General features: G+C 40.2%; 1 protein-coding gene across 1 annotated transcript in view; it reads right to left on the reverse strand.

The window, feature by feature from the left end:
* The window catches only part of LOC110948233 (zinc finger protein 236), a 97,740-nt gene that overhangs the window by 68,770 nt on the left and 11,003 nt on the right, over nt 1-17,967 (reverse strand). Inside the window, exons 6-14 of the mRNA XM_022189671.2 lie at nt 15,716-15,888; nt 9,288-9,410; nt 7,903-8,076; nt 6,914-7,091; nt 5,280-5,552; nt 4,252-4,455; nt 3,996-4,128; nt 1,936-2,196; nt 636-868 (exon numbers count right to left, since the gene is read on the reverse strand). Coding sequence (XP_022045363.1) covers nt 636-868; nt 1,936-2,196; nt 3,996-4,128; nt 4,252-4,455; nt 5,280-5,552; nt 6,914-7,091; nt 7,903-8,076; nt 9,288-9,410; nt 15,716-15,888 — 1,752 coding nt within the window. The remainder of the gene's footprint in view (nt 1-635; nt 869-1,935; nt 2,197-3,995; nt 4,129-4,251; nt 4,456-5,279; nt 5,553-6,913; nt 7,092-7,902; nt 8,077-9,287; nt 9,411-15,715; nt 15,889-17,967) is intronic.

Here is a 17,967-nt window from a genome sequence, read left to right on the forward strand (position 1 = left end):
TTCTGCACATTGAGCCGTTGTTTTCCTCCTATTGAGGGTTTGACCCTGGTAATATATGTGTAGAAATTCAGCACTATAAAGGCTAAACAAACATCACAACATGGAAATGAATACTGAAGTAATATCACATAAAACTATAAAAAGTTAGACAACCAAGAAACCAAAAGAAAAATCTAAATGGAAAGTTACATTTGTTGCTCCAGGCGATAAAAAAAAATTAAGAACAAATAGAGGTATGTGCATAATTTATCACAAATTATGTTTAAATATATATAACTGTCAGTTTTATATGTAAATTGTGCCTTGGTGTGTTTTGATTTATGTCACTCTCAATCTCATTGACTAAAACAGTGAAGGGTTGTTTGCATAGTCGGCATTAGAAAAACAGGTACATAAAACACTGGATTATGACTTTTACTACTTTGTGAAAGTGACCAACAATATCAGTGTTTCTATGATGGATTACTGGATGGATTGTAAGAACAGGTGTTTGCACATTGTAGTGGCTAAAGGGTTTGCTGCAGGGCAGTTTGTAAACTAAGTCACATTATAGAGATATTATTAAAGTATGAAGCGACAGCTGTTGCAATCATGGATAACTGATGGTAAAGCAGCATGCATTTAGCTGCTCTTACCTTCTCCTTGTACTAGAGGTTGGTCAGTCAGTGGTGCCTCCAGTGTCACTTGCTGGCCTCCATTCACAACCTCCGTCTGGCCTAGTCCCAGCATGCTTTGCTGCTCTGCTGTTGTAGCAGGGGCTTGTTGGAGAGAGTCTCCTTCTATTTCCACCTGCATATCATGAGCCACAGTGCCTGTTCCTAAGGGGTCGTCTGCTGACTGAGGTTGTAGCTGCTGGGCCAGTTCGTACCTGGTTTTGACATTTATAAAGTCAAAGTCTAAAAAAACACAGTTTGATGAAAAGAACAATATCACCAAGAAAATCATTCAGAGAGTGCAGTACTCCGCCAAGGCTGCTCAGTCATTGTATCATTTCTGACGACCGAAATCTTGAAAAAATTCATGGCTGAAATCACGTCACCATAGAATGTGGCCATTTAATACAGATGGACCCACAAACAAAATGACCTTGCGCTGAACACAGGTGTGTGTTATGCAAGTGTACGTTATGTACAGATATCGAATCGCGTGACCTAAATATGTAGCGGGCAGTGGAAACTGATGGGACTCGAAAACGCCACCACAATTCAATCAACTGTTCCTTGTATCATTTTCGATGGATAAGTCCCGATAAATACGCAACGGTGGATTTGTAGTAGGATCGCAATCATGTGATCATCAGCATGCAGCTGATGTAGCATTCATTTGTTTGTCATAGTTAAAGTGATGCTGTATCACTATCTCGCAATGATACAGAAATCTTATCAAATCCATAGATCCAGACTATAAGTCACATCACTGCCAAAATCTCATCAGTTGGTCCTTGTGTCATTTCTGACCTTCCCTGAAAATTTAATCCATTTGTCCATTTTTGAGTAATGCTGCTAACAGACGGAATAACAGACGGATAGACAAACGTACGTCAATTGAGACATAACTCTGACGCATTCCTTGGCGGGATAAAAATGGAGCACCAGGCAGGGTGTTGTTTTCTAGAATCTGTACACCATGCAACACTAATAATATAGTACACAATTAAAGTCTTCTACTGGTCTTCCTTAACTAGACTCACTCTCATTAAGTTTTTGTCAACTAACTTACTTTGTGACAAAAGAGAAAGATTGCACAGGTAGAATTTTGATTAAATTCTATTGCTGTTGTGTTGTGGCCCTGCGATTGTCCAGCAGTCTAGTTTCAGGGTAACGTAGCCAGTAGCTTCCATTCACATAACACTGATTGTCACATAACTTCGACATTCTTTGGTGGAGTAAAAAGTACAAACATGACCATAAACAAGTGCACTGTCAAAGTTCAAACCTGTGCGTCTTCATGTGTTTCCTACAGTTGGGTGAAGACTTGAAGGTCTTCTGGCAGTAGGGACACATGTACGGTCGCAGATCACTGTGAGTGGTCATGTGGCGCCGCAGGCTGCCGCTGGTGGTGAACGTTGTGTCGCACATCAGACACTTGTAAGCCTTTAGGCCTGAGTGCGTCCGGATGTGAGCTTTAAGGACTCCTGAAGAGGCAAAACCGCGACTACACTGCAAACACTTGTAGGGCCTCTCACCTGTATGAGACCTGAGACAAGAAAAACACTTTACCAAGATGTCACATTTAAGTTTCAGTATTTCCTTTCTACTGAGATCAGGAACAGCATTAGCATGTTGGAAATGTCTTCTTTAATACAAGTTTCTGAGGGCTGATGTACTTTTTAGCAGCTCCACAGACCCGTGGTGTTGTCTATGGCCCTATGTTTGGTCACCTTTTGTTCACTGTATAAATACTTCTAACATTATCTACAAACAGCATTCAATCAGAAATTTGGCTGAAATTTTCAATGATGACCTTTTGTTTAAATCCCAAAGTTTGTAGGCATGTTTGAAAAGCATGTTATCTTTCAAAAAATCATTAAATCTGTATCATTTTTCAGATCCAGAAACTGTAAAAACAGAAAGCACTTGCAGATTATTGACAGTCCTCGAACTAATCATGTGTGTAATGCAGGTCTGTTGGGAAAATACCTAAATCTAAACTTCAAACAGTGATATTTCCAACAGGTGTTCTTTGAAAAGCAGCCAAAAATAAAGCATTTGCCCCGATTTAATTCTGTAAAAACTAAAATTTCGTACACATTTGGCACACATAACAAACCATGAGTGGCTCAGTTGTAACCCAAATCCACGACAGTAATTCAAGGACTTGACTGAACCGGGTTGAACTGCAGGCAGTGTTTAAACAAAGTGGTTAAGTGTGGAAAGTAAAATGCAACCAGAAAAATATCTTTAGCATGTACAGCCATGAATATTTTTCATCTTGACTCCATTTTTTAAAATGATTTATAGCATTATAACTGTGACATTTTTCAGTTCTCTCTACTTCCAGCCACCACTGTACTGTTTCCGTAGAGGAACATGACTTTATATTGCAGTGAAAAATGACACCACAGTCACTAAAATCATGTCAGGGGCAAAAATGCTTAGAAACCACTTATGGTTCAGGAGGTTTAACAAGTCACCAACATTACAAGTCATATTTCAAGTGAGTGAGGAGTATCTCAAAAACTAAGTCTCTCCTGAAGAGCTTGAGAGGGTCATACTGGCCATACGCACTTTTATATTTTGACACATATTAATAGAAAAATACAAGGCTTACCGGGAATATACATCGGAGGTTATAACATAAATATTATAGGTTATGCAGATGACACAGTGCTGACAGCAAACAGTGAAGAAAATGTGGAAACCATATTATCTATAATTAATACAGAAAGGCAAGAACTTGGTCTGTCTTTCAACAAAAAGAAAGCAGAAGTAATGGTAATTTAAAAGAAATACATATCATTTTAACCTGTAACATAGAATTAGACCAAGAAATACTGAAGCAAGTACATCATTTCAAATATCTCGGTTCATGGATGACATCAGAAGGGATCAGACATCAGATGTAAAGTAGCAACGTCAAAAGATCGGATTAGATGGAGAGAAATGATCACCTATGCTGAATAGCATGGCACTTCACTGAATGAGTGATAATTAATTGTAATATGCAATATTTCCTCTTGCACAAGGGTGCTGCTAATACATGAAATGTTCCATATGACTATCTACTCCTTCAATTCTCTTTATAGACAAGTGGGAACAGATGGTTGTTTACATTTGCTTTCGGAGTAGTATTACAGGCACTGTTCTCAGAGTAACCTCAATTAATGATGTTTTTAATATATTTTGGCATTTAGAATTTAATGTGATCTATATGCCGAAAATACATCAGCTGTCAGCGGATTAATAATGGATACTGGCACCAGCCTTGGGAAAATCATACTGCTTTAACCGTTTTAGATTTTAACTTAATAATGCAGTATTAGAAAGAGGCTTTACCTGACATGCTGTTTTAGATGGCTTGATTTCTTATACGCTTTACTGCAGAACTGGCACTTGTAAGGCCGGTCATTGCCCACCACATCCAGGTACTGTTGGAAAGCCAGGCGAGGGTTCTGGGATGGGATGAGACCTGTTCAAAGCAATATGTCAACAATCCAAATTCAGTTTGTACTGAAACAAAGGAGACAACTGAAGAATGCATTCCGCTCTATCCCAAAGATGACGGAAAACGCCTGTCAATACATGCGCTTACCAAAGTCAGTGATGAGGATGGGTTCGTGCAGGGGGATATCAGGCAGAGGTAGGTTGCTTTTGGACACTTTGGCTTTGTTGGTTTTCCGAGGGAACTTGTGCTTCTTTTGCTGCAGGCTTTTGAAATGAGAAGCAATGTGTGTTTTCCGGTGGCCAGACGTACGAAAGATCTTGTCACAGTGAGGACAGGGGAATGGACGTACACCTGGGGAAAACAAAAAAACAAAACAGTACTTTTGGAGAATTCACATTTACGGAACATCAAAAGATTCCAAAATGAGACACAAAGTTAAAAGATTTTAGGCAATTATCCTTAAACCAATCTAAACTAATAACATAAAAGTCACACATAACCCAAAAATGAAAGCCCTAACAATTTTATTTCACTTTGGCTACAAAAGGAAACAGTATGTTTCTTGATAAACCAATAATTACAGCACAGTGAAAAGTGACAAAGTTATGAAATTGTAAAAGCACAAAGTCTTAAACACAGCTGGAAGCATACTTATCAAAACAGATTAGGAGCAAAAACAAAAGCAGAGCTGGAGTAATCACTAACATAGACAGTGCTATTACATAGCATTTAGAGAAAACTCATGCACAGATGCACATCATAATTAAACATAATTTCTGTTAATTTTTAACACTAATGCTGACATTTCCTGTCCAGGCAAAGATTCTTTAAGATGACCTCTTTAAGAAGAAGCATAAACAGAATTATTGTGAATGCCTGATTATAAATGCTGCTCTAGCAGCAACACTTTATTTACACAGGTTCAGCTTTTGCTATTTGTTGTGTAATTTACCATAACATATAGCTGAATTATAAATGACAGAGGCTGCTGGGAAACATAATGTCTAGAGCTCATAGAGGTCTCCTCTACTTTATATTTAAACTGATTAGTTTGAGATACAAGCGCCTGATGTGACATAAGCAGCAAGTCAATAAAGAGCCATAGTGTATTGAGTAGCTGATTTTTTACTTTGGCCTGAAGAGGAACCCTTTCATTAAGTGGACCTGCTTCTCACCTGTATGCAGTCGCATGTGTACTTTCATGCTGCCAGAAGTGGAGAAGCACTTCAGACAGCACTGGCACTCAAAGGCCTTGATACCCGTGTGCGTTTTCATATGTGCTGTGAGGGTACTCTTGACAGCAAAAGCTCTGAAGCACTGTTTGCACTTAAAAGGCTTCTCATGCGTGTGGATGCGGATGTGGCGCACGAGGTCACTGGGTTTCTTGAACTCCTTGGAGCAGTATGGACAGCCGTGCCAACGGACACCGTCCTCCTCCCTGATGGAGCCTGGACAGGAAAGAAAAATGAAGCAGTGTCTCTGTATAAAACAGACAGTTCATCATTCTGTTAAAAAAAACTTGTAATATATATTAAAAAACACATAATTTGCATATAAATTTAATATTTTCAAGTATTTTTCAGAACAGGCCAGTCTGAGATCCTTCATCATTTGATGTGATAGAACTTGCAGATTTTGTATAATAGCCTTTTCATAAGGGGAAAACAAATCTTTTATATAAATAGTTGGTTTTTTTTCATTATCTCATTATAAAATGCTGACAGCACAGATACCATTTGATGTCTGTGCAGGACAGATTGTTTGGACTATTGTCCACTGTTTGGCAATATCAGTAATATGATAGTGGGGTATTGTACGACACTTAAAACAAGAAAAGCACTCAGAGAGGGCAGTACTCCACCAAAGCTGCTCAGTCATTGCATCATTTCCAATGGATAGTTCCTGATAAGTCCACAGCGTTCGATTTTTAGAAGGATCACAATCATGTCATCATCAGCAACTGACGTAGCGTTCACTTGTTGTCAGTTAAAGTGACAACGTGACGCTATCTCGCAATGATACAGAAATATTTAACATATCCATGGATCCAGACTAAAAGCCACATCACTGCCAAAATCTAATCAGGTGGTCCTTGTGTCATTTCTAACCTTCCCTGAAAATTTCGTCCAAATCCGTTGTTCAATAATGTTGCACAGAAAGACAAACAGACAAACGGACATCGATAGTCACGTAACTATCGCCGCGTTCCTTGGTGGAGTAAGGCAAATGTCTGCCCCCACTCCCAAAACAAGTGGCCCCCAGTGGACAGTTAGACTGGGGCTTAGGATCAGAGACAGAGTTCAGGATCAGAACTGTGTCAAGGTGACCTGTTCTCGTCTTTTGACCACAACTTTTGAATCGGTACAATGAAAAGCAAATCCATTATTTTGTGTTTATGTTTAATACAAACTAGGATGTATTGCTCGAGACAATGCTGGATAACAATGCTTTGCCAAACAGAGAAACAACTGACATGAAACGGTAAGTTCTGCAATTTATTTTGGTACACTGTGAAACAATAGAAACTTTCTAACTCTTTCAGCAGGAGTCTGGAAATGGGTGAAGAAACTAGCAAACAAAGAACTTGGCAGAATTTTGATGTGTCAAAAAAATGTTACTTAGGTGTGTAAAAATATGCAACAAGCATCATTCTAAGCTGCAGTTCTATCAGTAATGAGTTTTAAATATGAAGATTTCCCAAACAGAGAAGGTAACCTGTAATTTAACTGAGAGGCATTGTGTAAGCCAGCTAAACCCCCAACATCCAATAATTATTTTAAAACTCCACTCAAACTATAACCTCCCCTACCTGGCATTTGTATAGGTTTCTTGAAAATGCTTCTCTTCTTCTCCCTGGCCGGTTTGTCTGGACCTTGTACTTTCTTGATTTCTACAGCGGCGCCTTCATTGGTCTGGTTCTGTGACTCTCTGGGCGTGGCATCGCTCTGAGGTTGGACCACACTCAGTCCGCTGTTCTCCAATGCTTGCTGCAGAAACAGAAACAGCACAGCTTAAAAATAAAATACACATCACGTACAGGTGACTGTCACAGACAGATTTGAACAACAGAATACAAACACACAGTATTGTTCAGGAAATGTTAAATCTTTCAAATGTATGCTATGTAATTAGTTTTTCCAAATATTAAATCTAATCATACAACATTATTACTCCACCAAGGAACACAGCGGAGTTATGTGACGATCAGTGTACATTTGTCCATCTGTTTGTCTGTCTGTTCGCGACACTACTCAAAAACAGACTAATGGATTTAGATGAAATTTTCAGGGAAGGTCAGAAATGACACAAGAACCAAAAGCCTTGAACCAAGACTAAAGCTGAGTGATAATCACATCATAACATGTTGCTGATAAAAGGTGATATTTAACTCTGCAGTAATGCTGATCTATAAAGTTTCCTGGCACCAAATCACGACACTGTTTTCTTTCATGTCAGAGGATTATGTTGTTTAAAAAAATAAAATAAAAACTCCTACCATTAGTCACCAAAGGAAAGCCAAATGACGATCATTTCATTTGAATACAAACAAACACCATTTTAGAGACTTTTTGTAGATTTATGGAAAATTTCTTTTCATCTCTTTGTGTCTGAATATATTCATCCCCATAGAAATAATTTCCACAACTTTTTGCTCTTTAAATTGGAAAATGTATGTACGGAACAGTGTATTTGTGTTTACGTTCTGTGGTGCATGCTTGCTAGCACTTCCAACTGATAAAGAAAAATGTGACATTTAGGTATCAGCAGAGGGGATGCTTTAAGATTAAAATGGTGTACCTGCAGGATGTCCTGGTTGATGGCAGTTTCCATGGCAATAGCTGGTTCTGGAGGTTGAGGCTGGGCTGTCTCTCCACTGACCTGTTCTGACAGCTCGAGAAGTTGTTGAATGACGTCCGTCACCCCTTCGCCACCCTCCGACCCCGTCGGAGCTTGACCTGATGTCTCCGTCTCCTATGGGAGGACAGGAGGATGAGACAGATAGAGAAGAAGGTGAAAAGGAAAGACAGCAAGCAATGAGAAAAAAGGCTAAGAAAGACCAGAATTCAAGGGCTGACAAATTTATTAGTGGCTTACTGAAGCACAAAATGAACAAAACACTGGCTACTATTGAGTAAAAGGTCAATGTCTGAATTGGTCTTAACCACTGACACTTTCAGGCATTTTATCTTAGCAAAGACAAGTAAATAAATACAGACATACAGGTTATGTCAAGTTTGTGTGTAGAAAGCAATTTCACACCACTAATCTGCAAATAAAAAAGTCGTACTTAATAACTTACTGATGAAAAAATAACAATGACGTATTATTCCCATAGTTGTAAACAAGAGAGATCATCTATGCTGCATTTTAGGATGAATGCCAGGTCAAATTTGCCAGAAACCATGTTTGATTGCTTTTTTTGTGGAGGGAAAATTGTTTAACGGCACAAAAGTGAAAGAAATTGCTGCTGTTTTAGTGCAAATTAGGCTGAGGCTTTTAGAGTTTTTGGCAGTGGTGTATGTATTGAAATGCCATTAAGAAAAATACAGCATCATTATCTACCACTAAAGAGAGAGATGAAGTTGCTGTTTTTCTTGTACTCACAAAATTCTCTTCAGAAAAAGAAGACATGGATTGGAATAAAATTAAAGTCCAAATTTCGGTAAACACCTGCGGTAATAGCGGGTGTGAGTTGAAGCTACTGACTACGATGAATCAAGCTAGACTTTTTAGATGTAAATCCAACAAAGCATTGATGTGTTGACATGCTGCTTGGTCTTCTGTTGGCGGTCTGTATGACATATTTGTTAAATAAATTGCATTCTGTGTACAAACTGAGTGACAACAACTCAGGGAAAAGAAACAACAAAAAGCAAAATTCTCTGACATATAAAATGAGAAAGATTCTGCATCGTTCAAGCAAAATTCTTGCAAAAGTAACCTTTATAATTCGGCACCTAAGAAGCATTAGAGCTTTCTCTCTCTTTATTTTTCCTCAGATTAAAACATACACACTGAATTCTAAGTCATAAATCCTGACTAATTTGTAGCAAAGACTCTCATTAACCTTTTCCTGGCAGTTAAACGACTGAATACACTTGAATACACTCAAAGCAGGTGGTGGGCCGACCTTATTTTTTCTTTTGCTGTTTTGTTTGGTTTTCTGTTCACTGCTCTCTTACCGAAGTGCTGGAAGGCACCTCGACCACAGAGATGTGCATCTTGCTGATGTGGGCATTCAGGCTGCCCAGCTTCTTAAACACACAGCTGCAGTCCAAGCATGGGAACAGTGGCACCCCTTTGGTCTGTAAGAGAACGCAAACACACACAATTGATTACTGCTTGCTGCTATGCATATGTTTCACAGTTATTTTGTCCATTATGTCTATTTGTTTGACATTACATCCATGTATATCAGTGTTTTAACAATATAAATTTGCAGGACCATGTCACTTTCATTAACAGAACTGATGTTGCTACTTTGCACACTAAAGACATTACAAGGCTGGAAGATTATAGGTTGACTACAGTATTCTGGATCTCCTAATATAACCTTAAATGCAATCGATGTGCTCTCAGTAAGTCAGAAAATTATCACTTTCAAGGATAATTGCACGTCCAGAAATTTTTCCTCTAGGTGTTACCACAGAAAACCTTGAAGAACTTTGGAATTGTGGATTTTGCTGAATTTGTCAGGGCTCCCTCCTCACCCCCATCCTTCCCACCTGACATCCCAAATACCCCTTTTTTCCCATCTGTTTCCTCCTGTTCCTCTCCTTCTCATGCTCCTCTCTCCCTCTCCTGCTCCCACTCTCCCACTCATGCTCCCCTCTCTCTCTCTCTGTCCCTTGGTTTCAGTCTCTGTGTGTTCCTTCGGTCTCCCGTCCACTCCTCTGCCCCTGTCTCTCCCTCTCCTGCTCGTCTCCCATCCGCTCCTCCACCCCTGTCTCTCTCTCTGTCTCCTCGGTCTCCCATCCGCTCCTCCACCCCTGTCTTCCCCTACAGCTCGGCGCCTGAGTGGAGTTCGGCTTCCCAGCTGACTCCACTCAGGCAATCAACCACCTCTACGGATCCCGGACAGCTGAGGGACATCTCATTGATTACCACCTTAGCAATAAGAACCGGCTCATCCTTCCACTCCCTGCCAGATTGTTGAACAAGACTCCACAACCCAGCTGTCCGGGACCTCCGCCATCCTCCTTCCCCTCCAACTCTCCCCAGACCACTCGGCACTGGTTTCCCCCTCACTTGGACCCCCCGTTCCGCCCAGACCTCTCCTGGAGCCCCCGGCCTGTTTCCCTCCTGATCGCTGGAACCCGCAGCACAACCGGCTGCTCCTTACCTCCCGGAACCTCCCAGAACACCACCAGTGAGACGTCCTCCTCTGCCCAGCCAATCTAACACCTCGGCCCCCCGGTTCATCAGAGCCTGACGTTCCGCCTCCTCCGAACCCCTCGCCACCTGCTGGACGCCAAGCCCCACTACATCAGCCGCCCCCTGCTCCTGCATCCTGGTTTCCCCCACCGAGCCACTATTCACCCCTTTATAATAAAACTCCTTCTCAGTTCCACCGGCCTTGGTAGTGTGGCTCTCTGTTCGGGTCCACCCTCTGAGATCGTGACAGAATTTGCGACAGGAGAACTTGGTGGAAGTAAAAATTCTGAGCAAATATGGGCGCATCTGACTGTGTTTGGCAGATTTTTGGAACTTCAGCCAAAAGCTGATATGAAATGCATGTCCATATAGCATCTTTTTCTGAATGGCAGCATCTTTTTTTGCATCTCCATGAGCCCGCCTAGAGAAAAAGCACTGCGCCCAGTGATTTTTTTTTTTTTTTTTTTTTTGCTGAGCCCCTCTTTGTTGAAAATTACTGAACTTCTCAGAAAGGTGTCAGTCTTGTCACCATCACTCCTTTTCAGACATACAAACATACAGACAGAACTTGCCACCCAAATAATCAAGAAAATGGAGAAGCTTGCTCTGGCCATGTCTGTCTATCCAGAGCTGTATACGTCAGAGAAAATTATCACAACAAGAGGCGATGCTGGTCTATCATACAATGGCAGTCAGAGTGGTGATATGGAGGTCAAGATATCGTTGTCATAGAAACCAAACCCATGCACAGTGTGGGAGCTCTGTGCTCATGAGGCCAGCACTTGTGTCCCAGAGAAAACACTGTTTGGACATAAACCCTTCGAGCACTAAAAAAATAATCCATAGGACTTGAGCACCCTATTGAAAGAAGGTTTGATTGCTTTTTCATGAGGGACAGTCCACTGGTGAAGTGGAACATCAGTGTTTGTGGACAGATTGTTCACAAGAAGCTTGTATAGTAAGCTGCCTCTGGAAGGATTTCATTTAGAGAATGCTGGTTTGAGTGTTAGGCTCCAGCACCCCCCGCGACCCTAGTGAGGATAAAGCGGTGTATAGAGAATGGATGGATGGATGGATGGTTTGAGTGTGAAGGAATCTAAAAAAAAAAGACCAAGTAAGGTGTTATCAGAGACAGTGGGTTAAATATTCTGCACACTGGTGTGGAACATATGGGGATGGACAGGCACAGAAGGACTATCATTTTCCTGTAGTGGTAGTCAGAAAGTGGGAGAAAAGGACTGTGAAAGAAGGAACAGAGTTAGAAAGCAGGATGATATGAGAAGGAAGTGAGGAGAGCGAAGTAGAGACGGCTTAACTGGCAAAGAAATCCTGACATAAAGTGGGTGTATGGAAGTAGAAATGGACGAAGATGACAGAAATCAGACACAAATCAGTCACAATATTAAAACCACTGGCAGGTGATGAGAATTATATTATCTCGTTGCTATGGCACAAGTCAAAGGGTGGGATATATTAGAAGTGAGCTGACACTTTTTGGAGCTGATGTGTTAAAAGTAAGAAAAATGAGCAAAAGGATCCTATATGGTATTCCTGGTATATTGTACATATGTGGTTTAAAAGACCCCACCAGTGACCCAGGAACAGAATAATGGCTGCCCCTGGCTCACTGATGCAGGTCAGGAGCAAAGGCTAGCAGGCTGTAGTTCAATCTCATGTAAAAGCTACTGTAGCACAAATTTTTAAAATCCTCACACTGATAGAAAGGTCTCCTAACCCACGGTGCATTGCAGTTTGCTGTATGTAGGGCTTTGGAGTGCAGATTGAGTGTAAACCCTGAACACTACTAAAAGCACCTAAAATGGGCGCATGACTATTGAACCACGGAGCCATGCAGCAAAGTGACCTGGTCTGCTGAATCATGTTTTCTTGTCATGTCCACAGCCAGGTTTGTGTCCATCGATCATGATGCTGCGGGCAATGTTCTGCTGGGAAATCTTGGGTCCTGGCATTTCCGTGGATAATGCTTTGACACGAACCGCATTACCTTTCATGGCAGTGGAGTTTGTTGACTGGAATGGCCTCTTTCAGCAGGATAATGCACCCTGCTACACTTCATAAATTCCTCAGGAATGGGTTGAAAAACTTGACAAGCAGTCAAAGGTGTTTCACTTGATGAAAGGAACAGAAAAACAGCACACATTTTTAGGCGCGTCACTCCTGGAAGACGTTCAAGATTTCATGAAAAGTAGCAGAAATAATCTGTCAGGGTGAATGATTCAAGAGGGAGAAATTCAATTCATTGCACTTCTGGCATTTCTGCCCACCTGGCCAATCACGACAAGAAGTGGTTGTGAACAGCACCTGACTGTTTGAGCAAACCCTCTCCCCAGTCCAAAGTAGAAAAATTAGAGGCAAAGACAGCTTCAAAAGTCATTCAAGAATCCGATGAGTGGTTTTTCACAGAGTGTACTCGCATCTTAAGAACCACAATCAGTTGAAGTAGAGTAGTTGAAAGCATTTCAAAAGGTTGCACAATAAAGAATGTAGGCTAAGGACACAAACCTACACCCCTAGCAAGGCTAATGCATTACTTACATATATAAACCTACAATACAACCTCACCTTTACAGACTTATATTCTGCAGTTGACTTTGAATCACAGACGAATTGGTGAAAAGCTTTTTTCTTTCTCTTGGGATACAGCATGTGAGCAAAGGAAAAGGGTTTTAGATTCCATTTATATGCAGAAAGCATTATAGTCTCCATTCAACAAGCTGCATGACCAAACACTTCACTGAATGTAACCATGACGGTTTTACTCCCCTGGCTCCTCTGCATGCATCTGCTCATTTAATCTATTGCAAATAACTCCTGACTATAATTTATTCATAAAGCCAGTCAATCATAAGGACAAACTCTATCTGGCCCAGAAAAACTGAAGAACACTTGTGAAAATTAGATGCATTATTCAAATGATACTGCCGTTTGGTTTTCCAAGAGTAATTCAATCAGCTGGTCCCATCACCAGCTTTTAGCATGGAGTGCGCAATCATCTTGCCCAGTAAGAAAACACACTTCTATTTGTTCAAACGTATTATGTTAAAAAAATGACAAAGAAACTGAGAATAAAAAAGCATTATTATGAAAATAGCAGGTCAACTGTCCACTTGAACGAGTGAAAGAAATTATTATGCATCATTTACACTTACAACTACAAACACTTTTGTTCTGGAGCACAAAGATTAAAGCAAAATCAAGCATTAAATGTTAACTCCAATGCACTGATTCAGCCTGGCTGTTCATCACAGTGAGGCAACCATGGGGCTTTTTATTCAGAGGTAATCCATTTAAAACGAAGTAGCACAACAATGCCCCCTCTGCAGTGACAAAAGCAAAGCACTGATATATTAAAACCAATTTCCTGCTTTTCTTCTGGAGGTATGTAATTTAGTCTCCTGAAAAATGTTGCATTATATACATAACCAAACCATCATGATAAACAATTTAGAATTTTTCAGAAGGTAAGTTGCAGAAATTAAAGACCAACTATAGCAAAAAAGAACCAGGTACATTTATTTTTTAAGCTGAAATGTGTGGATAACTACATTAGAATGGGGTACTCTGTTAACCTTCAGCCAAAATGCACTAGCACTGGCCATTGTGACATTGATAGGGGAACCATTGCACCTCTTGTGATATTTTTCAAGTTTTTCAGAAAACACAAAAAACTGAGCCACGCCACGTTGAACCTTGACCTAGGCCATTATACTAAAGCGGTATCTGTTCAACTGAGGATGTAGGCGATTTTGCCAGAGGTGGTCAGCATCACGAGGAGATGATTTAGGCAAAACAATAACTTTTGTCAAAAATGACATAGGCCATTATTTTAGGAAGGTGACGATATAAATGCATCCCTGCAAGTCCATGACCTGAAAACAATAACTAGTTCTTCAAAGCTTGTTTGTATTCTAGGTTTCTAGGTATGTGTTCATAATTCAATACACTTAGTTTTTACAGATTTTACTGACACTGAAAATGGTGAACAAACACCACCAGTCAAAAGCGTGGACACACCTTCTCATTCAGTGCTTTTATTGGTATTATTTTCTACATTGTAGATTAATACTTAAGATTGACTTTTTTGTTTACAACATAGTACATATTTCAGTCACACAGTTTGGTATCTGTACTTAACGTACATGCACAACACATGCCTGTGCTCACGCAAGGTATTTTTTAATTTATTTCGTCAGTTCGTGGATCGATCTATATTAAATGGCCGGATTCTATGTTGCCTTGTTTTTCTGAATACATAAATCGAGGTATGCATGGTCTTGGCGGAGTAATGCGCTCTGAGTGCTTTTCTTGTTCTAGCATTTACTATTCATGCATATGCACAAAATCGTGGGACAGGGAGGGGAAGAGGAAGATAGTAATTATAAGAGATTATAAAATTATTGTCAGTATCATGTTTTTTAATTAAAAATTCCCAATAAAATAAACTGACTTGGCTCTAATGCAGCTGCCTCTCTCTGTCCTGCCCATAGGCTGCCTGACTGACTGCTACATGCCAAGGAACAGCAAATCAACACTGAAAGCTACTGTGTGCAGACAGGGACGGACAAGCGCGTTTGTCAGTCAAGCGGAACTGTGTTTTGAAGGTGAAGTAGCAGAGATTGCTGAAGTTTTAATAAACAAAAAGTTTCTCCATTGCAATGAAAATGCCAGAGTAAATTACTTGCTGGTATCAGAGCAACTGGAATTTATTTTGCAGCCGGTGCTGGAGTTGCTCAATAGATGAAAGCATCTTAATGTCCTGTGACGTTCTGAAATAATCGCTCTTATTGAGAGTGTATATATTCAGTTTTAGAAATCCTTTATGAAGAAGTCTAGTAATGATTGACTGGATCCCTGCAATTGTCTGTTAGTAATATATAGCAGTTTACCCCTATATGTACATATTTCACTATTGCAATCGTATGAATTAAGTAATGTGGCTATGGGTGACAGGTTCCCCGCAATATCATGTTGTTACTATATAACATTTACTGTCTTTACTGTCTTAATTACCATAAAATGGCATCAGCTTTGGCCCTGAAAAAATACATAGCTGGATTCCTAGTTTTCAATGTTGTTTTTCAGCTATTCTAAAATTTTCTTACCTACATCAAGCACTACAAAAATGGCACAGCACACCTGTGCTGAAAGGAATTAAGAGAAAACGAATCAAATAAAAACTCAAAACCACAGTTTTTGTTTTTCTTTTTGCTCTTACCTCTGAATGAACCCGCTGAACATGGGAGTGCAGGTTCCCCTTTTGGGAGAAGGAAGCAGGGCAGAACATGCAGAGGTGAGGTTTCTCTCCGGTGTGTCTCACCATGTGAGTCTGCAGCACCACCTTCTGGTTAAAAGCCTTGCCACAATGCGTGCATTTGTAAGGTCTCTCTCCTGAAAAGAGGGATAAGTTCAGGTAAAACAGGAGGCCTGACACACTAATGACATTTTCAGGACAACTACAGTTTACACAATCTATATTAATAACTTCAAAATAAAAGATAAATACTGGGGGTTTGTTTTGCACCTGCATGTTTGGATCGGTAGTGTGACATTTTTCAAAGCAGAAGCATTACATTTTCAGAGGTTTGTATTTAGCTTCAACTCTGCTCCTTTGTCATTATTTCAACAGAATTCAACAATAACAAACACTTCTGCATGGAGATACTGTGAATCTGATGTTTTACATATTCATTCATGTCAGAATACTAATTGTTCATTTTGTATCAGTATGACTATGTAATTTTGGCAACGCAAGGTCATTTCTGGTTTTCATTCACGATAAGCATGATTCAAATATAATCTTGAATCCTTACCGGCTCTTCTGCACAACAATGAGAAAGAGAGAAAATGAGGCATAATGTGTGTTTGTGTGTGAGTGTATAGTCTGCCTGAGCGACTCTTCACCTCATCAGCTTAAAGGCTGTTGGAGATTCGGTGTAAAGATAAACCAGATCCATCTGCCATTAGTCATCCTGCCAGCCAGCCAACCGAATAAATGAACATGTGGATGATGAGTAAACAAAATGTGGGTGGAATCTACGGGCTACATTACCCTGAAACCAGACAATCGCAGGGCCACAAAACGGCATTAGAATTTAAACAGCGTATCGAAATTCTACCCGTACACTCTTTCTCTCTCATCACAGAGTGAGTTAGTTGACAAGAACTTAATCAGAGTGAGTGTAGTTAAGGACAACCAGTACAAGACTTCAATTGCATTCTATATTATTAGTGTTGCACAGTATACGGATTCTAGAAAGCAATACCCTGCCGTTAATACGGCATATAACCCATTATATTAATAGTGGTGCTTAAAGAATGACAGTGTTTTAATAGAACCATATTTCCTGAGTTCAGTGTGTGTGTGTGTGTGTGTGTGTGTGTGTGTGTGTGTGTGTGTGTGTGTGTGTGTGTGTGTGTGTGTGTGTGTGTGTGTGTGTGTGGGCACTCCAGCAGGCATAATGGCATTTTTTTGTGCTCTCTTAAGCACGCTGCACCTTAATAGTGGCAAAATGAAGGACGTGGCTGCAAATAAAAGTGCTCCAACCCAGTGATTGACAGATCACATTTCACTTGGAGCAGACATGCAGATTTATTCAAAGGATTCAGAGATCTTATATCTGAGCTGATCTTAATTGGCTTTTCTGAGGAATTGAACAGGAATCACATCATTTAATTACTGAATAACCTTACCTACGCTGTTTAAACTAAGCAAAGTCATGATTAGTTGGGACACAATCTAGGTGATGTTCATCAGATGTATCTTAAAGGTGTTTTGTAAATGAAAGGCAATATGACTGACAAAAGATTGTGGCCAGCAGAGCAGCATTCTGAAAAAAGAGTTACTGTGGAATCGTTCTATCAGACAGGACTGTGAATGTACATAGTTACTGTTAACACTAATATGAAGAATGTTAAGTACATGAGCTGTGTTCTAGGTGTTTTAATTTCAGAAACTACCACTACTACACGTCTGCGTAGCAAACAACTGTGTCTCCTCTCTCCTGAGTAAAGAAGTTTTACATTGTTTGGTGATTGTGTGCTCTCTGACAGGAGCTCTGCAGTGGTCAGTACAGATGATCCAGTTACTCTTACACGGTGGAAACTCAGTGGGCATCAAAAGAATCTGACCTAGCAAAGCAAAACCAAAGCAAAACAGGATGTGGAGATTTGTGAGTTGGGTCTTCAGCCTTGAGTTAGAGTGACAGGCTTTGTATCCAAGCAGCCATATGCACAACTAACGTGATTACATACGTTTAACTAAATCTGTGAGAACTGTGCGTCACATTGTGGATTGTGATTTCACTCCACAAGAATGTCATGTAATCTTTTGCCAGATTGCTAATCCCTTGTGAACAGGATAAATTACATAACTGTACGCTATGCCCATGTCTACAAATATGTCAAAGTGTGATCCATTTATTTTTTTTTATCATTGGAGTTTGACAACGTAGTTAAGGCCAATGGTAA

The sequence above is a fragment of the Acanthochromis polyacanthus genome, chromosome 12 (genome assembly GCF_021347895.1).
Source record: "Acanthochromis polyacanthus isolate Apoly-LR-REF ecotype Palm Island chromosome 12, KAUST_Apoly_ChrSc, whole genome shotgun sequence".
Taxonomy (NCBI): Eukaryota; Metazoa; Chordata; class Actinopteri; family Pomacentridae; genus Acanthochromis; species Acanthochromis polyacanthus.